This window comes from Epinephelus lanceolatus, chromosome 17 (assembly GCF_041903045.1).
Source record: "Epinephelus lanceolatus isolate andai-2023 chromosome 17, ASM4190304v1, whole genome shotgun sequence".
In the NCBI taxonomy this organism is placed as follows: Eukaryota; Metazoa; Chordata; class Actinopteri; order Perciformes; family Serranidae; genus Epinephelus; species Epinephelus lanceolatus.
Genome location: NC_135750.1, coordinates 18893981 through 18913785, shown reverse-complemented (window position 1 = coordinate 18913785; position 19805 = coordinate 18893981). Strand labels below are relative to the sequence as shown.

Below are 19805 nucleotides of genomic sequence, written 5' to 3'. Positions count from 1 at the left end.
GGATATGTACAAAATTTGGGTGCATTGCTTTTTGTAGGAAAACATACGAACAATTTGCAAGAACAGCCTGATCGTCTGCACATTTATGCAAGGTATTTCAGAGCTGATGATTTAATAGCTGAAGAAGACCTCAGGAGACTTCAGTGGATCACACACTATTTAATGAAGACTCGATCGAGGAGAATCACAGCTCAACATACAGAGTGTAACACTGTGTGTGCTGTTCAGAGATTCTGAGGGTGTCTTTGCCCAGTTCTTGCATTTAACCCAAACAGTATTCTCTTGCCAGTCACCCAGCCTTCCCAAATAAGTTTATTCTGTCCCGATCTGTGGCTTTGTGAAGTGTTTATTGGTTACTAACTTTAAACAACAAGCACGCTCACCTCTAAAGCGCCTCACCTGTTTTTTTACAAAATGCACATATCTAAAAAGAGACTCTCGTCTGTTGAGCCTGGAGCACAGGCCAATCTCCCTCCCCCTTATCTGGGTAGCTGTACTCCCTCGGCCACAACTGGGAGACGATAGATGGAGTGCATTCATAACAAAGGTCAAGTAGCCTGACCTCGTGGCCTCTTTTAGGCCTTCTGCTGACCCGTCTGTTACCTTAAGCATAACTGTCATCCATTTATTTTACTGGCAAAGGCTAAAGGCTATAGCATGACACAATTCCTTCACGCACAACAAAGCAGAGGCAACAGACTGGCATTATTTACAATGTGTTATTATTTCCTAGGGCTGCAATTGACAGTTCATTGTTGATCAATATGTTCAATATTTGTCTATAAAATGTGAGGAATTGGTGACAAATGCTGATTACGCTTTTCCAGAAATTCACAGAGTCCAAGGTGACTTCTTTAAATGTCTTGTTTAGTCCCACCACCAGTCCAAAACCAGTTCACGAATTCTCACATTTGAAAATCTAGAATAAGATTGAACAATTTTACTTTCTTCACTTTTTGACGTTTGACTATTTTAAAGATCAAACAATTAATTGATGAAAATAATCAGTAGATTTGAAAAGATAGTTGTGATGTATTAATATTAGAGATGCACTGATCCAGCTTTTTCAGTTTGGAAACCAATCCCAATGTTGTGGCTTTGAGTATCAGCCGATACCCGATACCGATCTGATGCCATGGTTGACCTAAAAAGCTATATACCTTTACATGTAGAACAGAAAAGACTAGAGGCATCAGGCATTGATGACTATACAGTTCTTTCCTACGATAAAATGAAACAAGATGAAACAGATTAATGCAATGATGAACTATTTATTTATTTATTATTAACAAAACAATTGTGCAACAGCAGTTGAAATAGTGTGAAATACCTCCACGCAGCAGATTCTCTCCTTCGCTCCATGACGTATGACGTAGCTCACATCACAATAGATTTAAAGGGAAAGGATCGCCTCAGGTATAGGTTGCGTTTTCCGATACCCGATCCATCTATTTTGATGATATCGGGCCAATATTCGATCCAGATATTGGATCGGTGCATCCCTAATTAATATGCAACAGAACATTAAGAATATTTACCAAGAATGATATGGAGTTCTTAATCTTTTTATTTATTTATTTTTTTCCCAATCCACCATTCTTGTGTCTGCTTGTTTGGTAACAGTCTATAAAAGCATTTTTAATTAATGATATTGGCAATTGTTCTTCCTGTTCCTGCAAAAGACCAGAGTGTTGTAGCTGTGGGTGTTTTAAATATGAATATGACAGGACAGTCTGCTGCTATTATGATGCTAATGGGGATGTAATAAGGTTGTAAACATGGTGATTAAACAAATACTCCTTGTGTTGCAGTGAGTTTGAGCACTCTGGCATTATGGGTAAAATAGCCTCCACTGATAACTAATTTATGAACCCATGTGCTCCAGGCATCTCCCGGGTTTTATGACTTAGATCTTGGCATAATTTATAGTGCCTTGTTTTTCATTTGGTAACTTGATCAATCAGATGACATGGCGCCGCACTGTAAATGGGGACGGGGAGGAGCCACTTAAGATGCAATCTGGCACTTTTGTTACACTGATGAGTCCGCAATTTTCATTACCTGCATGGAGGGGAGGAGGCTGATCTGAGATTGATGAGGACGTCAAATCTCTTGAGAAATGACTGCTCTCTCTAGTTAGTTAGCACACGAGGCACTTTGTTGCTGTTGTTCAGCTCAGTTGGGATTTCTGAGGAATTCAGTGTCTCCTGCTGCTTTCCTAAACCTAGACCAGCTCATGGCACACTAACCGAGAAGCTTAATTGAGTACGGAAGAACACTGAGACTTATTCATTTGGCTGCAGCAACAATTGCATTAAAGCCTGTGTCTGCAATGTTTTTACACATATGATATTATAACTATCTGTTGGGGAAGATGGATGACAGGTGTTTCTATTATTTTGTCCACCCAATTTATAACACTGAGGCCTAATAACAGAAACACCTCAAACTACAGCCTCCAAAATGATAAGGGAGGATTTATTGCAGGACTGTTGTATTAGACTGTATTCGTTTTAGCTTGGTGCACCTAATAAACCTAATGTATGGTCAGCACATTTGTGGTTTTACGAACCTGCCCTGGTGTACGAAGGACAACCTGAAAGCACAGCTCAAAGTTTAAAGCAGAGGCAAGAGTCTGGCATGTTACTCACACAATATGCTTGTATTTTCTGGGGCTGCAATTGACAGTTATTTTCATTATCAAATAAAATCTCCATTATTTGCCTATAAAATTTCAGGAAATAGTGACAAGCGCTCATAACCGTTTCCCAGAGTTTTACAGAGTCTGCGGTGACATCTTGAAATGTTTTGTTTTGTCCAACCAACAGCTCAACACCCAAAGATGTTCAGGTTGCAAATTCTCACACTGGAAAAGCCGGAAGTGAAACATTTTCAGCTCTTTTGTGTAAGTCAGACAGGAAGTGAGGAGAGAAATAGAGAGTTGTTGCAGCTCTGGCATGTGCATTAACCATTAGATTATCAGGACACCCTTAGGTCCTTGTTCGTTTGAGAATATTTATTTTGCAGGGCTTCCCACACATTAATTTACTTGTGGCGGCTTACCATGTTTGAAACATCTGCTGACATGTTTTGGAGCTGGACTGTTCACTAGGAGTGCTGTTGGAATTTAGATACCATTCGCTAAATTATTGCTCCACACTCTCACACTGGGCGCAGGAGGAGCAGCAGAATGACAGATGCAGTTAAAGTGAAAGTTAACCTTTTATTTGGCTGTGTCTAGCTTGCTTTCACTTACAAACAGCTGCTTCTCTCATCCATTGACCTGTGATTGGATCAACTGTTCCATCCTGCGACTCAAAATTTCACAAACTGCTGCTGAGGAAAAAATAGAAGTCCGTCTGTGCTGTGTTTATGGACTGGAAAAAAACCTCTGAATTCAGAGAGGGGACAGACTGTTACACAAGGGCAGACGCGCAAGGAACAAAAAAGGACAGTCAGCGAGCAAAAAAGAGTGCTCATGAACTAGAGAAAACCTCTGGTGTCGCTTGCTTGAAAAAACGCTCGCCCTAGCACCCTGTTGGCAAAGCTTTGCACACCTCCAACCTGTTACAGAGCAACAGCAAGCCGCTCCTTGGGCTCAATCACAGCTCAATAGACTCCCCGATTGTCCTTGTCACTCGTATTATATCTGGACAATTTTTCATGCTCCATCCACCAGAGTTTGCTTGCTCACTGTATGTTGGCAAAAGGTGTAATTCAGTAATAACTTTTACAGTCTTTTAGCAGAATCATATTGTGTTGATAGGATCTTATCTTGATGTTACTTTACAAAGTTCTGAAGTTTGAATTAATGATTTTGAGCAAACTGTGATTAAAAGTACCAAAATTAGTTATTGAAGTTTTTGTTTTACACAGAGACCCTTTTACTGTTAGTAAACAGTATGACCTTTTTTTGGTGGGCTAAGCTAAACCCCAGCTGGAGGCAAAACAATTTCCCACAGACATTAGCCAGCGCTAGCTAGCACGTTCTGTTGGCTTGTTTTTGGCAGTGGAGGAAGATGTTGAGAGTGGTGCATTCAGAAATACTCATTCCAAGTTCTGGAGTGCACTCTGGCACAAACTGGACCATTTGTAAATTCTGAGCGCTGTATGAATGTTGGTTATCCAAAGCACCGCTCTATTGGAGTGGCAGACCGCACTCCAGGCACTCTGTAGAGACGGAGCAGCAGAGCACCAAGCAGAGTGAACATGGGATCAGCTTAACCATTCATTCATTCATACAGAAATATAAAGCTCAGTTTCTTTGAACGCTCTTATTTTAGAGTAGGGCATCAGACTGAATTTACGAACACACCATGTCAGGTCACTCGCTCTCTGGGACTGTGAGTGTTACTTGAATAAGTAAACACTGACCAACGGGACCAGACTGGCCGACCTGTATGCTCTCACTCAGTGGATGGATGATTCGGCAGGACTGAAGGTGGGATGGCTTTGTGGTTGATTACTTTGCCAATCTTACAAAGGAGGACGATACTTGAACAGTTTCCTCTGGTTTGTTTTGCTATCGAAGCTAATGTTAGCTAATGCACTAAAAAGTTAGCGTTGTAGAGAAATCTCTTTCCCACTGTCTGATTAGGTGGACATGATAACCCTTATTTCATATAACTTTTTCCCATACCTGATACGAAGTGTGCGCTGCACATGTGAGCATTTTTGATCATTGCCTCCGTCCAGTCCTTTCGTCTCATCGCACGTTTTGAGCCATGACTCCTTCTACTCTGGCTCCAAGTAACTCAGCAAGACGACACTTTCAGACTCCTGTGTAGCCTACAGCCCTGTGGTGGCGAGTCGTGTTTTGCCTCCAGCTAACAAACTGGCGTCACTGTGACATCGGCCCTAAAAAGGTCTATAAAGACTAAACACATAATGGCACACAGTTCTTTCCTTTAAGCATTGTTTGATTGCTTAATGTGATTTTCAAACATTTGCTGCATTACGATGTATATCTGTCTGTAAATACCCGTGTAAATACAGCGATAATGATTCAATCATGCAGCCCAGCACTTGTATTTAGACCGTGGTGAAATATGTAACAGTCAAGATAAGAGATTTTTGGATCGGCACATCACTCAGATTATGTCAGTGAAATGTGTCTTTTCTGCCTCTGGTCCATTTTGTTCTGCTTCAGTGGTTGACTGCGCTGTTACATATTTAAGAGACAGTGGTGTGACCCACTCAAAAATCCTCCACTGTCAGTTATCAAAGAGGAGCAGCCTCCACACCTCCACTTAACAGCTGGAAAACAGCAGTGAGGTGTCATTACTTCACTGCTCGAGTGGCCAACCGTCTCAGTTCCTCGTTCTGTAGAAGTGAATGGACTTTATTTTGACATAACACAGACAAAACGATTCATGGCATCAAAGCAGCACTACCAGGTTTCATACAGTCTACACATGAAAGGAACATTGTGCTGCTTATTATTTAGAGGTCCAGGCTGTGCAGACTTTTTAGCCCTTTAGTATTTATCTTACAAAATGTCTCTGCACTGCCTGTGGGTCCTTGTTATATTTTTCAGTGTTTAACTTAATTATTTTGTCAATATGGATTCACAGATCTCTAAATTGAAACATAACTTTAACGTTTTAAAATGACAAACCAGCGAAAGGAAAATTAAAAGTTTAAAAGGCATACACGTAATTATCTCTCACTGACTTCATTCAGCGTGGTGAGTCAAAGCCAGTCTTTTCACCTCAGAGACTATAATAGCACTGCATCAGCAGAGAAATGGGCGTGTGGACAGAACCCAGCTAGTCACGGCGCTCTGCTGTCAGAAGCATCCTCGGGTGTGATGACACATACAGTGGAGCACCTCAATAACACCTGAGATAACAACTCTTCCTTTTATTAGTCGACTGGCTCACAGTTTAATGAATTGAAAGACCAGAGTTTCCACTTTTGAGTAGTTTTCACACCTCTTTGGGAGCTGCTCCAAACACTCAAAAAAGGCAACAGTGACAGTTTTGTTATATATTTGTCAACTTTTAACATAGCTTCCCAGAAAACAAAGTCATGTTTGGATGGTATATTGACGTGATTGTGAAATGAAAAGATCTTTTGCATTTTTTTTTTCAGTCTAACCTGAGAGCCAGCCAAAACTGCGAGTTCTGCCCATGACTGTTGATGTAACAGCGTCATTTATACAAATATGTGTAACTAAGTACATTTATAATATTAAGTATTATAATTATACAAAATTTATTTCAGTTGTTCTTAACTGACACGCTCAGGCCTCCATAGTCAATATGTGGAACACTTGATACACAGTTTCTGTACCCCTACGTCACCTATAAAGGGGGTGTCCTGCCTTTTCTCTGCCCTTTTGCTGTTGTACTCCATGGGAGAGGTGAGGAACATTGCTCTTGAAGTAATTTCCGTGTGTAAGTGCTGTTAAGCTATGTTTATAAGTTCATTTTTAGCCTAAACCTATTGTATAATATGCTAACATATTCCTGTGTCACTTAATTTGTGTAGGGGTTTGAGTTTATATGGTCGTAATTGATGTAGGATTTTGTTTTTACTTCTTGTTGTCAGTTGTAAGGAGTAAACAGAGATTGCCTCCAAAGATATCCATGATCTGGGCCTCTTCATATCAACACAACACAGACTAAAGTCCACCGGTTACATTCATACAGATTTTAAGCCAACCTTGCCAAGGCTGGGCCAATGACAATGGGTTATCTAATACGGGGCAGGTTTCAGACGATGACTCACTTGCAGAGCGTCATGCTTGATGTCATTTTGCCTCATGCACCCTCGTGCCAGGGACTCTATGGTTAGTATAAACCTAGCTTAGGAAAGAAGAGCGCCATTGAGGCATTTTCGAAAGCAGCCAAGATGGCTGCAGCTGATGTGTAGCTTTCTGTTGAAGTACTATTCTGAAAAACAGCAATGCTCTTTCACATAAATATTGATGCTACACCATCCCAGCTTATCTCTGCATGCTGTAGTCTGTTTACATTTGTCTGCTGCTCCACGCCACATCAGGTTTCATTGCTCCGACTGGTTATAGGCCTGTCTGATAGCAGCAAGGGCCATTTTGTTCTGCAGCCATTGGTAACACCCTTTGGAGAGTTTCCAGATTACCTCGCTTTTGCAAATCTGTCTTGGGATGTCAGGCTATGGTAAATCTTCTGCAAGATGTAAATGACAAGTAAAAATTAGCAATTGATTCGTATGTTTTTTGTTTACCAAACTCATGACCAAACCCTCAGTGATGTTCCAGTGTGTTCAGTGGTAATTACTGTACCATTAATGAAAAGATCTAATTTTTACTGGCTTAGGAGGAGTATACTATTAATAACAGTTTGTTGCCTGCTGTGGTAACGTGTTTGGCCTTTAAGTGTTAACAAAAAGTTGTGATTTCTGTTATCGAGACATCTCTGACAGTCTGTCAACACCAAAGAACCTGAACAGGAAGAGGTGGAAAAAGAACTCGATGCCGGATGAGAGGCGATCGAAGGAACACAGACAGAGGAAGAAAGAGAGAGACAAGCTGTTTTTTTTTTTCTTTTTTTCTTCCAGGGAGCGCAAAACCCCTGCACTTAGGGGATAAAGAACTGTATCTTGACTCTCTGTGTAATCCATAACTGTGATTGCTTCATTCACCTCTCCCCACCCTACCTTAAACACTGTCTGCTCTGCCTTGTCCGCCCCCTGCATCAGAAGTTTAATCACTTTTCCCCCTTCAACAAAGAGATATGATGGCAGAGATACTGTATAAACATATATGCCAGCATTCCTTTTCTCCCACAGAAGCACTTGTGGTAACATGATATGCATTAAGATACAGCAGAGTGGAACTGAACTGTTGCGCTAAGAGCTTCATGAAAGCGTTGTATTGCTGCTGAAAATATGGATATCTCTTTATGATGTTACTCATGGGCCGCTATCAGAGAGCTGCGTTGGACACTGAGTACTGGAGCCATTTTTCCTTCAGCACTCAGTCCGCAATCTCCCCAGTTTCCCTGTTCATTAAGTTTGAAGGAACACCGTTGTTAGCCTATGTAAATGAGATACAGCGTTCCCATGTCAACCAAGAGGAGATTTGGAGGAAGCTGTGGAAAGAAATGACTTCCCTCTTCAGGGTGGCGGGCTGTGCAGGTCTGAGTTTTCTCATGTGAAAGGGATCAAAGCGATCTTACTCAGCCCTCTTAAGAAAGATAGATGTATGAATGTGGGAAATCAAATCTGCTTCAAAAGGGAACACCACTGGGAGCCGGAGAGATGAGAAGGCAGTGAGAGAATAGGAAACCAGTGTGAAATCGCTCTTGTTGCACTGTAAGAGAAGAGAACACAGCTGTCTCCTGCTGTCCACAGACTGTTTGTGCAAGATGTCTGCTGTTTGGGTGCGTTGGGTTCAGTGGCGTAGAATTTGTTTTGGTGTTTACGTCGGCACAGATTTGTAAGAAAGCATACATTGTAGCTACTGTACGACGTGTGTGAAAGAGAAAGTGTGTGATAAACAGAGGAGGATTCTCTCAGACAAATGAAGAAGTGCTGATAGTATGAGTCAGAGATTTCCGATTTTGTCCAACACGCTTTGATATGATAGTGTTGATGCTTGTGAGTCTTCTCCCGTCCCTTTAGCATATGCTATGAAAGCTGATTTCACAGCTTATCGCCTGCTCTGAGAATAAGCCTTGTGAGGAAGGTGTGACATCAAATAGCTCAGACAGACAGAAGCAAAGAAACCCCTCTATTCCTCCAACTGACACCTTGCTTTCCCCCAGCTCAGAGAGGAGGCTGTGTGCTATGGATTTGTGTGTGCAATGCACGAAAGAGCTCAACATACAAACTGCACCCACCTGCTTTGCTAGTGATTTCCACTAGTGCCTGAATAGCAGTATTAACTGTAAATCCTGTCTGTCAGGCACCATCATAATGTATGGAGCTGATACAGTACAGTGTCTGTGCTGCAGTTTGCTCTGGCGGATTCTTTTGTGCCGATGGCTTGTGCATTTGTTGATACAAGGTAATAACTTCTGATGAGGGTGTTTTCTTTGTGCGGTGTTTAAATTCCACCTGAGATCAACTTCATCTTGCATGGGTAAAATGTTCACAGCCTTGTAGTGCAGTAGTTTGAGAATGGAGGCTGGGGTCATTTAAAATTGATTGGGGTTGAAATGGATTAAGGCTGTAAATAAAGTATGAAAACTTTTGTATAAGCTTCTCTAACATTACTTTCAGCATAATCCATCATTCTGAGTATGTTAATCCATGTTTGTATTTACACATATTCCACCAAAATAAAGCACACTAGTGTCGTTCCAGTCCTTATGCACGCACAATTCAGTCAGGTTTCCCAGCAGATGCAGATGTGTTAGTGGATTTATTAGGTAGCACATTCATTTGTTGGCTGCCTATCTGGAACCGCAACACTAGTCTTGTCATGTGTGTGCGTGTCTGTAGTGGGTAACAACACAGACTGATTGAGAAAAGGGGTGCTCAGTATTCAACCGAGTGCACCACCCGAGAGTGATTATGCTGTCATTGGTGGAACATCAAACACTCATGCATTGTCTGTTAAGGAGCAGACACACCAAACTGACATCTAAAACTTAGTGGCGATGAAGGCCTACTGTTGAGTCGCCCCATGTTGCCTGTTTCTCGGACAGAAAGTTGCACTTGGGCACACTGCACAGGCTACAGCCAGTGGCTAACTAGCATGTACATTCTGCACTTGTGTGAGAGGAAATAACTCGATGTAGCAGTCTATTTGCCATTCAAAAGGTGAAACTGAAGGACAGATGTGGGATGCTAGTTACTCAGCACATTAACAATGCAACCCCATGTTGAAAGAACAAACGATATTGTGCACTAGTGAACAATACGGTTACAGTCATTACTTTATTTGAAAAACTTGTCATTTATTTTCAAGAACAGGTTACTTTGTGATATTTAGGAGATTAGGAGTGAAATGTTTAACATGTTTAGAGAAAAACAGTCCGTTGACAAATGGTATAAACCAAAATTACGAACTTACTGTCTCATAAAGAAGAGCTACAGTGTTGAACTTTATGTAAGGGATAATGTATAATGAGCTGCGCGTCAGGGTCTATTCCCCTGTCGGGAGTTATTTTCCCAGTATTCCCCGGCTCATTATACATTATCCCGCTTATTACACGGCTAATTATCAGTTAAATAAATAATTTGAGACAGAATATTGATTAATTAAACGATTTTTATTGATTTATAAATTAAATCGGGAGGAGAGAAAAAAAAAACTGCCAGCAACGGCTGAATCTGCGCTACAATAGCTACAGGGAATCAAGATCAACGATCAACCTCCCTGTCATCCACAATCTTGTGTCTCCTCTCTTTCCGTGCGCCTCTGAGCATCCCTCTTCTCCGGCATTCTTCTCATCTTCAGCCAGTAACCATGACTCAAGATTTTCATGCTCACCAAATATGTTAAAAGTTATATCATGAAAATACTCCATCTTTGTGTCTTGTAAATTATTATTTTGAAGTGGTAACAGCTACGTTAGCCCGATAAAAAAGTAACTGTTGTCAGGGCAGCGTCCCTAGCAATGCTGGGCTACATAGCAACGGTCATTACACAGTAATATCAGACCTCTGAATGCCACGACTGACCAATCAGAATACAGCATTTAATAGAGCCGTGTAATAAGTGAAGTATAATCTTAATAAAAGACAAAACCGCTGAACATTACCATTAGCCTTAGAGACTGGAAGGTTTAACGTCACCTCAGAGGAGGACAGAATTTGTTTGTTGTATGATTTAGTTGAGAAGTTAAGAATGATCACTTCTTGTGTTACTGTCCTGTATATGAAGACATGAGGAATGTACTTTTCAGTAAAATGGCCTCTATCTATGTTGATTTCTTTTGATTGGATGATCATGAAAAGTTAAGTATTGTTTCAGAAAGGGAACCTTTTTGTGGCTGATTTTTTTTTTGCCAGCCTGGGATAGAAGGCAGAGTATTTTGATTCTGGACTGAAAAGTTAAATAACGTGTATTTTTGAATGTTGCTGCAATGTCATTGTAATGGTGGCTTGTAAACCCATGAGGGTTGGACACATGTAAGAGTGCATGACACAAGTAAAAAAAAAATCAACCGGCCAAACAATCTGTCTCTGCTAGGGAGCTCAATGGCTAAAAAAAATTATCTTAGCTAATATAACAAGTTTGTTTAAAAATGACACCTTACTGACGTTTGTCATTTGTTTACTTTCCTCACTTTTGTTTCCCTTCCTGCGCTGAGCTAAAATGCCAAACAGAGCAATTTTATTTGGTGATAGGCATCACTGGCTCTGACGCAGATTCACCAAGCTGAATCGGCCGAAAAAGAGCTGATAACGGCCGACTAGTGCCAACAGTGTGGGACACACCACAAAAAACCAGGGTGACAGCCTGGCGTTGATTGACAGCCGACTGTCAGCTTGGTGTGTCTGGGCTCTTAGGTTTAGGGAGGGGGAAAGTTAGTGCTACTTGCTGTGAATCCTCCGAAGAAAAGTCAGGAAAGATTTCACCTAAAATAAAACACATTGTTTACAGTGAATTTTTGATATACTGCCTAGCGCATGAGATGATACAGATTAAATAATGTCTGTAATTCCATTCAAGTGTACATGTATGATAAATCAAAGCATTGCTGCGTTTTACAAAATCCAGTCAATTTTTGGAGTAATCCAGAAAGGATTGCATACATTTAGACTGATTCAGATGATCCAGTGGATTATGTTATTTACTTTAAGCAAAATTGGTTTGTGAGATTAATGTGTTCTTTGAGAATATTAACCTAATGATAAAGCTGTAAGTGGATGTGCATGTGTGTGTTGTTGACAGCTGTGCGTGCATGAGGGCTGGCTCGCTGAGACATGAATGAAAATATCGTCTCTCCTGTTTTTTTTTGTCCAGGTGGGCAGGCAATAAGGCTTGACAGAAGATGCGACGGGGGTGGTGGCTCGTCAGATGGCTGGGGACAGGAATGGCAATCCTCTCTTTGCTAACCCACAGCTGGGGCCGGGACACAGAAGGTATGAGCAGCCAGCGCTGTGGCCAACACCCTCAGGCCTCCCCTTTTTCAGTTAACTGTAGCTGCACTGCCAAGAGGAAAGTCGTAATGTGGAAAAGGCAATGTTTCTTTTTACTGTCAGAGGACCGGTATGGTGGAAAAGCCTTTGTACAACAGAATAATACTGTTGTTACTGATAAACTATGTGCCAAACTGAGGTGCGGAGCAGTTGAAGAATTTCACAAACTCTTGCTAAGACTGGATGTAAAACTCTTTTAAAATATTTAAAAATGATTTTCCAGCTCGAAGGTCTTCACTTGTTAAGTATGGTTATTCATTTTATTGCATATTTTATATTATAGGTCTATAAAGTCTCTCCATCTGTTCAAGTCTTTAGGTGTGAATGCTGCCTGAAAATTCATTCATAGTACGAATATGTATTTCCTGCCACTCAGCTAAATCCATCTGTTATTGCAAATGATCATGGATGGATTACTGAACGGGCCTTATGGGCACAGGCCCAGGGGCCCAAAGTGAGGGGGTCCCCTGGCGTTCATTTGCAAAATGTCCCTCAAATTAACACGTACTGACCAGGAGACTCAAAAGCCTCGTTTCCACCAAGCAGTGCGGTTCAGTTCAGTTTGGTATGCATTCTTTCAGTTTACACTGTAAAAAGTTGTGGATGGTACCAATGGAACTGTTCTGTACCATCCCCATTCTTGGTCCCCCCTCTGTTGGGGTACCTAGCACACAGATCTGGTACTAAAAGGTGGAGGTGTGAACACTGCAGTCTGCGGACTGGTCAATTGCATATGGTCACTCTGCTCAGGGCTGAGTTGTGGCTGGTTTTGAGGCTCGTGTAACCAGTGTTCATACTGTGGAGAGTTTTACATACATTTTTAACTATACCTATAAAATAAAAGGATGTTTTTCTGCCTTTTACAGCAGCTATAATCTGAGAAAAAATAACCCGATTGACTGGGCCCACCGCCGGCAAATCTTAAGGTGGAGTTGACAACGATGTGACTCCATCAGCACACCTTAAATTTGAATGTGACAACTTTGACAATTACTTTTTAGTTTTTATTGTCTCTCTTGGATACTTTTAGTAATGAGTGGATCCTCAAGCATGTAAAAATATATATTAACCAGATTATGTGAACTGCATACATCCGAATTGTCACTATTGTCACTAAACCCCTGAGCTTGCCTGAAAAGGACTACATGCACAAACCCACTATTTTTAAATATCCCATCAAGAGAGATTCTCACTGCAGCCTGTTTTTATTTTGTTCTGAAAAGGTCAGCATGCAACTTCGTTCTGTGGATGATAAATGAGGTGCAGACTGATAAAGGAGGAAATACAGTGAGTGACAACAACCCCGCCCACATTAAACAGTACTGTTTGCAGTGGAAATGCTAAGGTCTAGGTACCATGTCTGAAGGGTTACTTTGGGTTCCAAAGGTACCATACCGAAAGTGTTTGGTGGAAATTGGGCTAAAATGACCTCAAAGAGATGCAAAGAATATGCACAGAGACAAAAAATACCTACACAAATGGGCAAACAACCACAAACAGACAAATTTACTAAAGAGAGACACAAAACAACCGCAGAGAAGCACAAAACCACAAAATGATGCCTAATGACTAAAAGCACACACACAACCACCACAAAGTCCGTGTGTTCTGGTGGTGACAGGTGGTGGGGCCCTGTGTATACCTGTGCCCAGGGGCCCATTGTCTCATAATCCGCCCATGCAAATAATGCATGATGTGATAATGGGTATTGAGGATTATTGTTTGTCATCACAGTCCAAATATGTGATCTTGTTTAAAGGTCTAGTGTGTAGAATTTAGTGGCGTCCAGTGGTAAGGTGACAGAACTGAAAACATGTATGGCCAGTGTTTCATTTGTCCATTATTGGCTACTGTAGAGCAACATGGTTGAAGAGGTCCCGCTCCTTCTATAGATATCGGCAGCGCCATAGGTAACCAAAAACTATTCCTATTTTCAGGTGATCCTACACTCATTCAAACATAGTTTTGAATACTATATTCTATTTCTGCAAACGGATGCCCCTAAATCCTACACACTTGACCTCTTAGTCAGTACATTGTTGTAGAACTTAAAACAAGAGTTGGAGAAAAGTTTCATTTCATTAAAGTGGAGGAGGACTGTAGAGACGTTGCTCTCAGGTGAGCTCTAAATGTTGTGCGGTATGTTTTAGTGCAAATAAGTTTGCTTTCAATATCCTTCCCATCCTCCCGTTCAAATTTACATAATGTTTTTTTTTTTTTTCAAAAGACATTATTTAAAGAGAGGGCGTAAATCCAGCTTTCTTCCTGCACAGTTCGCTGATCGTGCTAAGAGGATTCTCCTTGTACTTTCATGTTTAAGTTCCCACATTACTGAGGGAATCTTCACATTTATAGTCTCAACTCGCTGACTTTGTAGCAGATGCCAGTTAAAAGTGAATTTCAGCTGTATAAGATTGGCAGGTCTTTAAAGATAGCGCTTAGGGGAGGCTGCACATGCACAGAGACTTGCTTCACTTCCCCCCGTGTGGCAATATTACACATAATTCAGGTCAATTTTAAGATCCCAACCCCATTTCCTTCTTTCTTTTCATCCCTTTCCTGCTTCCCTGCCTTCCTTGACAAGCTCACTAATGTTAAAAGCATTTCTCAATAAGAGTATAATCTCTGCTTACTGTCATTTGAATTAAGAATTTATTTGGAGAGGTTCACTTCATGGGTTTGTATGATATCATTTGAGTGGAGAGATGACTTGCTTTCTGACTGACTGATCATCTGAAGGTGAACGAGTGCCTTGTGGTTTCCTTTTTGGATGAAGTGTCCCTCCCAGGCTCTGACCGCATTAATAGATAAGTGTTGTTGTGTGGAGGGAGGAAGCTATTGACCCAAAACATAACAGCTGTGAAACTCAAGAGCAGCCCTATGGAATATGAGTTTGTAGGTAATTTCTTTTACAGCTTGCAAGGGCGTTAGTATACAGAGGTGTTTTTCATTTATTTATCACAGGACATATTATTACAATACTTGTCTAATACGTTTTTAATGTTGTCGGTTTAATGAAAACACATTACCTATTTTTTTTTTTTTTTTTTTACATTGTACTTACACACATGTTCTGCTTTGCAGCTATAGGTACAGGTTTCCTCCTTACCTTTTACTCAGTTTTTAATTCCAACCCTGTCTCCTAGAAATGATGTTTATATAGACCCTATTAGGGCCAACGTCACATGACATTACTTTGTTAGCTTGAGGCAAGATTCGACTCGCCACTACAGGGCTGAAGGCTACATGGGAGTCTAAAAATGTTGTCATGTTGTGTTATTGGGTGCTGGAATAGGAGTCATGGCTCAAAACTTAAATTTGAACACATGCTAGTCGCCACTGCCCGTCATCAAGGACATAAACAACTATGGTTAAGTGTGATAAGACGAAAGGACTGGACAAAGGCAATCATCAAAAATGCAGATGAAAAACATTATGTGTATTAAGGGTTATCATGTCCACCTAATAAGAAATTGGGGAGGTATTAAGAGGAATATTGGATTTCTTTGTTACGCTAACTTTTTAGTGCATTAGCTAACGTTAGCTTCGATAGCAAAACAAACTGGAGGAAACCGTTCAAGTGTCGTCCTCCTTTGTAAGATTGGCATAGTAATCAAACACAAAGCCGGCCATCCCACCTTCAGCAGTCCTGTCAAGTTATCCAACCACTGAGTGAGAGCATACGGGTCGGCCAGTCTGGTCCCGTTACTCAGTTTCTACTTATTCAAGTAACACTCGCAGTCCCGCAGAGTGAGTGACCTGACATGGCGCATTCAGAAATTGAGTGAGTGAGAGCCCTGTTGGTAGAAGAAACAGAGCATTGTATTTCTGCATGAATTAAAGAAAAATTAAGTTAATCACACGTTCACTCCGCTTGCCACTCTGCTGCTCCGTCTCCCTTGACACAGTGCGAATAGTACGCTCTGCCGCTCAGAGAATGCGGTGCTCTGAATAACCGAATGGTACATTCAGACAGCGCTCTGAATAAATGAACAGTCCAGTTTGTGCCAGAGTGTGCTCCAGTACTTGGAATGAGTATTTCTGAACGCACCACTTGCATCATCTTCCTACATTGTCTAGAACTAGTCAACAGAACTTTCTAGCTAGCGCTGGCTAATGCCTGTGGAGAATTGTTTTGCCTCAAGCTAAGCCCCGCTTACCAAAAAGCGTAACTAACAGTAGCAAATATTTGTTTCCTAGGATAGCGAAGGCATGACCCACCTTTCTCGCTCTCTGTTAGGCTGGCACTTATTGCATTCGTTGATTGGATTGCTTATGTTCAGGCGAGGGGAGTAAGATTGGTTAGGGTTAGGCTAAGAATGTCAGGGTAAGCTAATCAGGGAGGCAGACTAAAGCAGAATAGAGTGGGTCATGCCTATAGACTGTAAATGCTATGGACATATGCTATAGGCTTATGCCTTATGTCTCATGCTATTCTGGGAGACGCACAAGGGGGGACGCCATCCCCCTTGTTTGCTAAATAACCAAAATGCATCCCCCCTTTTAATCTGCTATTCCTCTTCATAACCCAGGCCCATACCCAGACCTATAACCAATACATTTTTGAGAACTATTACATTTGGACAAAGCATTTCTTTGACTGGTTTAGTAGCCCAGAAAACTCACATACCAATTGCATGCCTTAAATCATCAAGTATAATGCTACTCCACCATGTGCATCCTAATAAGCATTGTGACTCAAATGAGTGTAATATACACACACACAGGAGACAAGATGTGAGACAACAGTGTGAAGCTCCGCTATGAGACACAGCACAGAGCATGTTTTGAGCAAACACACTCACTCAAATCTGCACTGGGGGCACAGAAAATAATTTTTTTTATATGGCACTGAAGCACTGAATCATAACGCAAGTTTGACATTAGATTAAATTAACAAATCGCCTACTGGAAAAATATAATTGGTGCCTGGATTTTGTTCCCTGGCAATGTTTTTCTGTAGTAACAACTAAATTTATGTACCACACACTAGTCAGTCAGAGGAGGTCAGTGTGGTTCAGAGCGCAGGGTTGTGACACAGGCTAGGGTATTCCTATCTTGAGTCAGTGTTTCCCACAGAATTAGAATTAGACTGGGGGGGAGCTTTGGTGCAATACAAAAACTTTTTTTGATCAAGAGGCCCAATGTTACTTTATAATTCTCTGGTGTGTAAGTGAACAAAGTTTCTACTCGCAGTGACAGTTACAGCTGACTCATATAAACAGGTCCAGCATCGGCAGGTCCGCATTATATCAATTTAATTATGAAATGATATATTTTGGGCGGGGCAACACAATGGTTTGAGTTCAGAGCCTGAGAAAGAATAGCATCAGTAACATTGTTAACACTGTGCTACATTACAGAGAAATACAAAACCGTACTGATGAACCTTCATTAAAGGTATAATATGTAGTTTTTCCTCATAAAAATGTCTAAAAACGACTAAACCAATATTATATATTTTGTTTAGTTGTGTACTTTGATTATCAGAAATGCTTCCAACAATTTTTCAAACCCAGATATATATGAAATATTAATTAATAAAAGTTACGGACCGTGTCATTAGGTCGCAATGGCGACTTAACTCCAGTTACCATAGCCATTAAATGAAGGAGAAGAAGAAGAAGCAGACCGGATGAGACGTCAGAGAATGAACGTTACTGTTGCTAGGCTAAGTTAACTCGTCATGGATCATGATTATGCACTGACGGTTGCTGCACCTTCTGACACCGAAGCTTTCCCGGTAAACAAGCCGGTAAAACGGAAACGTACAGGTCAACCAAGCGATCCCAGAAGAATTTGGGATAAGAAGAGAGCTAAATCAAGGATAAATATTGGTGTGGCCTTTCCGAGATGGGGAGAGCTTCGTGAAAATCCAGGACTACAATTCGACGCTGACCTCACGTGTGTTCTACTAGACAGGTAAGCAAACATCTGGCTGATGTTATCAAAATATTAATCATTTCCACCAGTGTATTGCAAGCACTGCTGCCCGCCGGGGCACCAGCGCTCCGGCCAGCGGCCTCCGCAGCGGAGCGGCGGCTGGCTAACCACAACATCTAACGATAGGTTTCTGTAATGCTGAGCTGATGCCAGTAAATTCACGGAGTGAGGAACATCAGATCTGTATCTGTTATATGACTACAACTCCCATGATCCCACGCTACTTCGTGACATCATCCAACTCCGTCTTCTGTTATTGTTTTGGTTTGAGACCCCTAGCAGCAGAAAATTACATATTGCACGTTTAATATAGGCCTATATTTTATCTACAAGTGCACGTCAGACACTGAGCGAGCCACCTGTTAATGATACGTCATGTTTGTAGTTGACCAATGAAGATGAGTTTACATATCACCTTGGGTTCATCCTTCACCTTCTCAAAATGATCCCACACTTTGGATTTCCTGCCCAACATGTTATTAACTAGCCTGTGGAATAACCACAGGTACCAGCCCTGGAAATTAACATGACTCCTGTCTGACTGCTGAGCGTGACCACTTCCTGTGTCTGTCTTTTCAAATTAAATTCCCACATGGTCCAGTCATATAGGTTTGATTTATTTTGACAAGGTGCAGCTCCTAATAGAGTTTCACATTTTTTGTTTGTGTGTTTGTTTTCTGCGATGAAGCAACCAATGATATCTTGCCGACTAATGACTTCTCTGGTTGACTGTTAGGGGGCAGCCGTACATTATGTACGTCTGAGATATGAAATGTCTGTTTTGATAATGATAATCTAGTCACATTTTTCACCATGTCCATTTCACTCCCTCTTCTTGTCCTTCCATTTCTCATACTCATACAACTGAAGGGAGATCCAGGAACTCTTAATACAAACGACAGACACCAACACCACAGTCTTTTCTTAGCTCAACCAAATACTGTGGGTAAATATGACTATATGAATTGTCTGATATGTTTTCTTTGCTATGAGTAGACATCATAAGAAAACAGTGAAAGCTACGCTGCTACATTTCGTATCAACATTTCTCACTTGGTATGGGTTGACATTTTCTCATTGTGTTTTTTGTGATTGTGTTGTTGGAAATGTAATCAGGGCGGCATTACATTTCTTATAAAATGTACTTACTAGCAGTGTAATTGTAAATTCTAAGAAGCAAGATTGTTAAATCAGTTTGGCTTTTTAACTTTGGGCTGTCGTCCAAAAAGGAGGAAACAATCAACTCATTCTCATTCATGCTACAACTGCTGTTCACAGCTAACAGCTTTCTTTTTTCCCTTTTAGCTAAATACCCATGCCTAAATGATGCAAATACTGGAAGGATAAGGCTTTAAAAGCAACTCTGTTACTTGAGATGGCACGGTGCTTTTCAAATTATGCCACATTTACAATCTGCCACATTGATCTATATCATCAAATGGTTTCTGTGCTGATACGATCAAAATCTGTCCTGATATTGTCTTGCGGGCGCATCATAAAGGCTGGGTTTCATCCTGCTGATTGTAGTTGTGGCTGCAGCCTGTAATTTGACTGGTTGCAGACAGAAATAATTACGAAGGGGGGCAGCTAGGAATTAGCAGTCGTTACCCTGCATGCAGATGAGCTCTGATTGGATCAGAGTCTGCCAGCGAATGACCCACAGTGTCATAGTTGTAATGAGGGAGCAGAGGGTGAGACTGAGTATATCAGAGCAAAAGGTGAGGGGGAATGTAGAGGACGCTGTCTCCCCTCGCAGCTTGGTGTCACCTAGGCATGAACTTGGT

The 19805-nt window shown here is 41.2% G+C and overlaps 1 protein-coding gene across 1 annotated transcript in view; it reads left to right on the top strand.

Annotated features, from left to right (window-relative positions):
- The window catches only part of LOC117248417 (protocadherin-15-like), a 335851-nt gene that overhangs the window by 92742 nt on the left and 223304 nt on the right, over nt 1-19805 (top strand). The window contains exon 3 of the mRNA XM_033613476.2: nt 11903-12021. Coding sequence (XP_033469367.2) covers nt 11931-12021 — 91 coding nt within the window. The 5' untranslated portion in view covers nt 11903-11930. The remainder of the gene's footprint in view (nt 1-11902; nt 12022-19805) is intronic.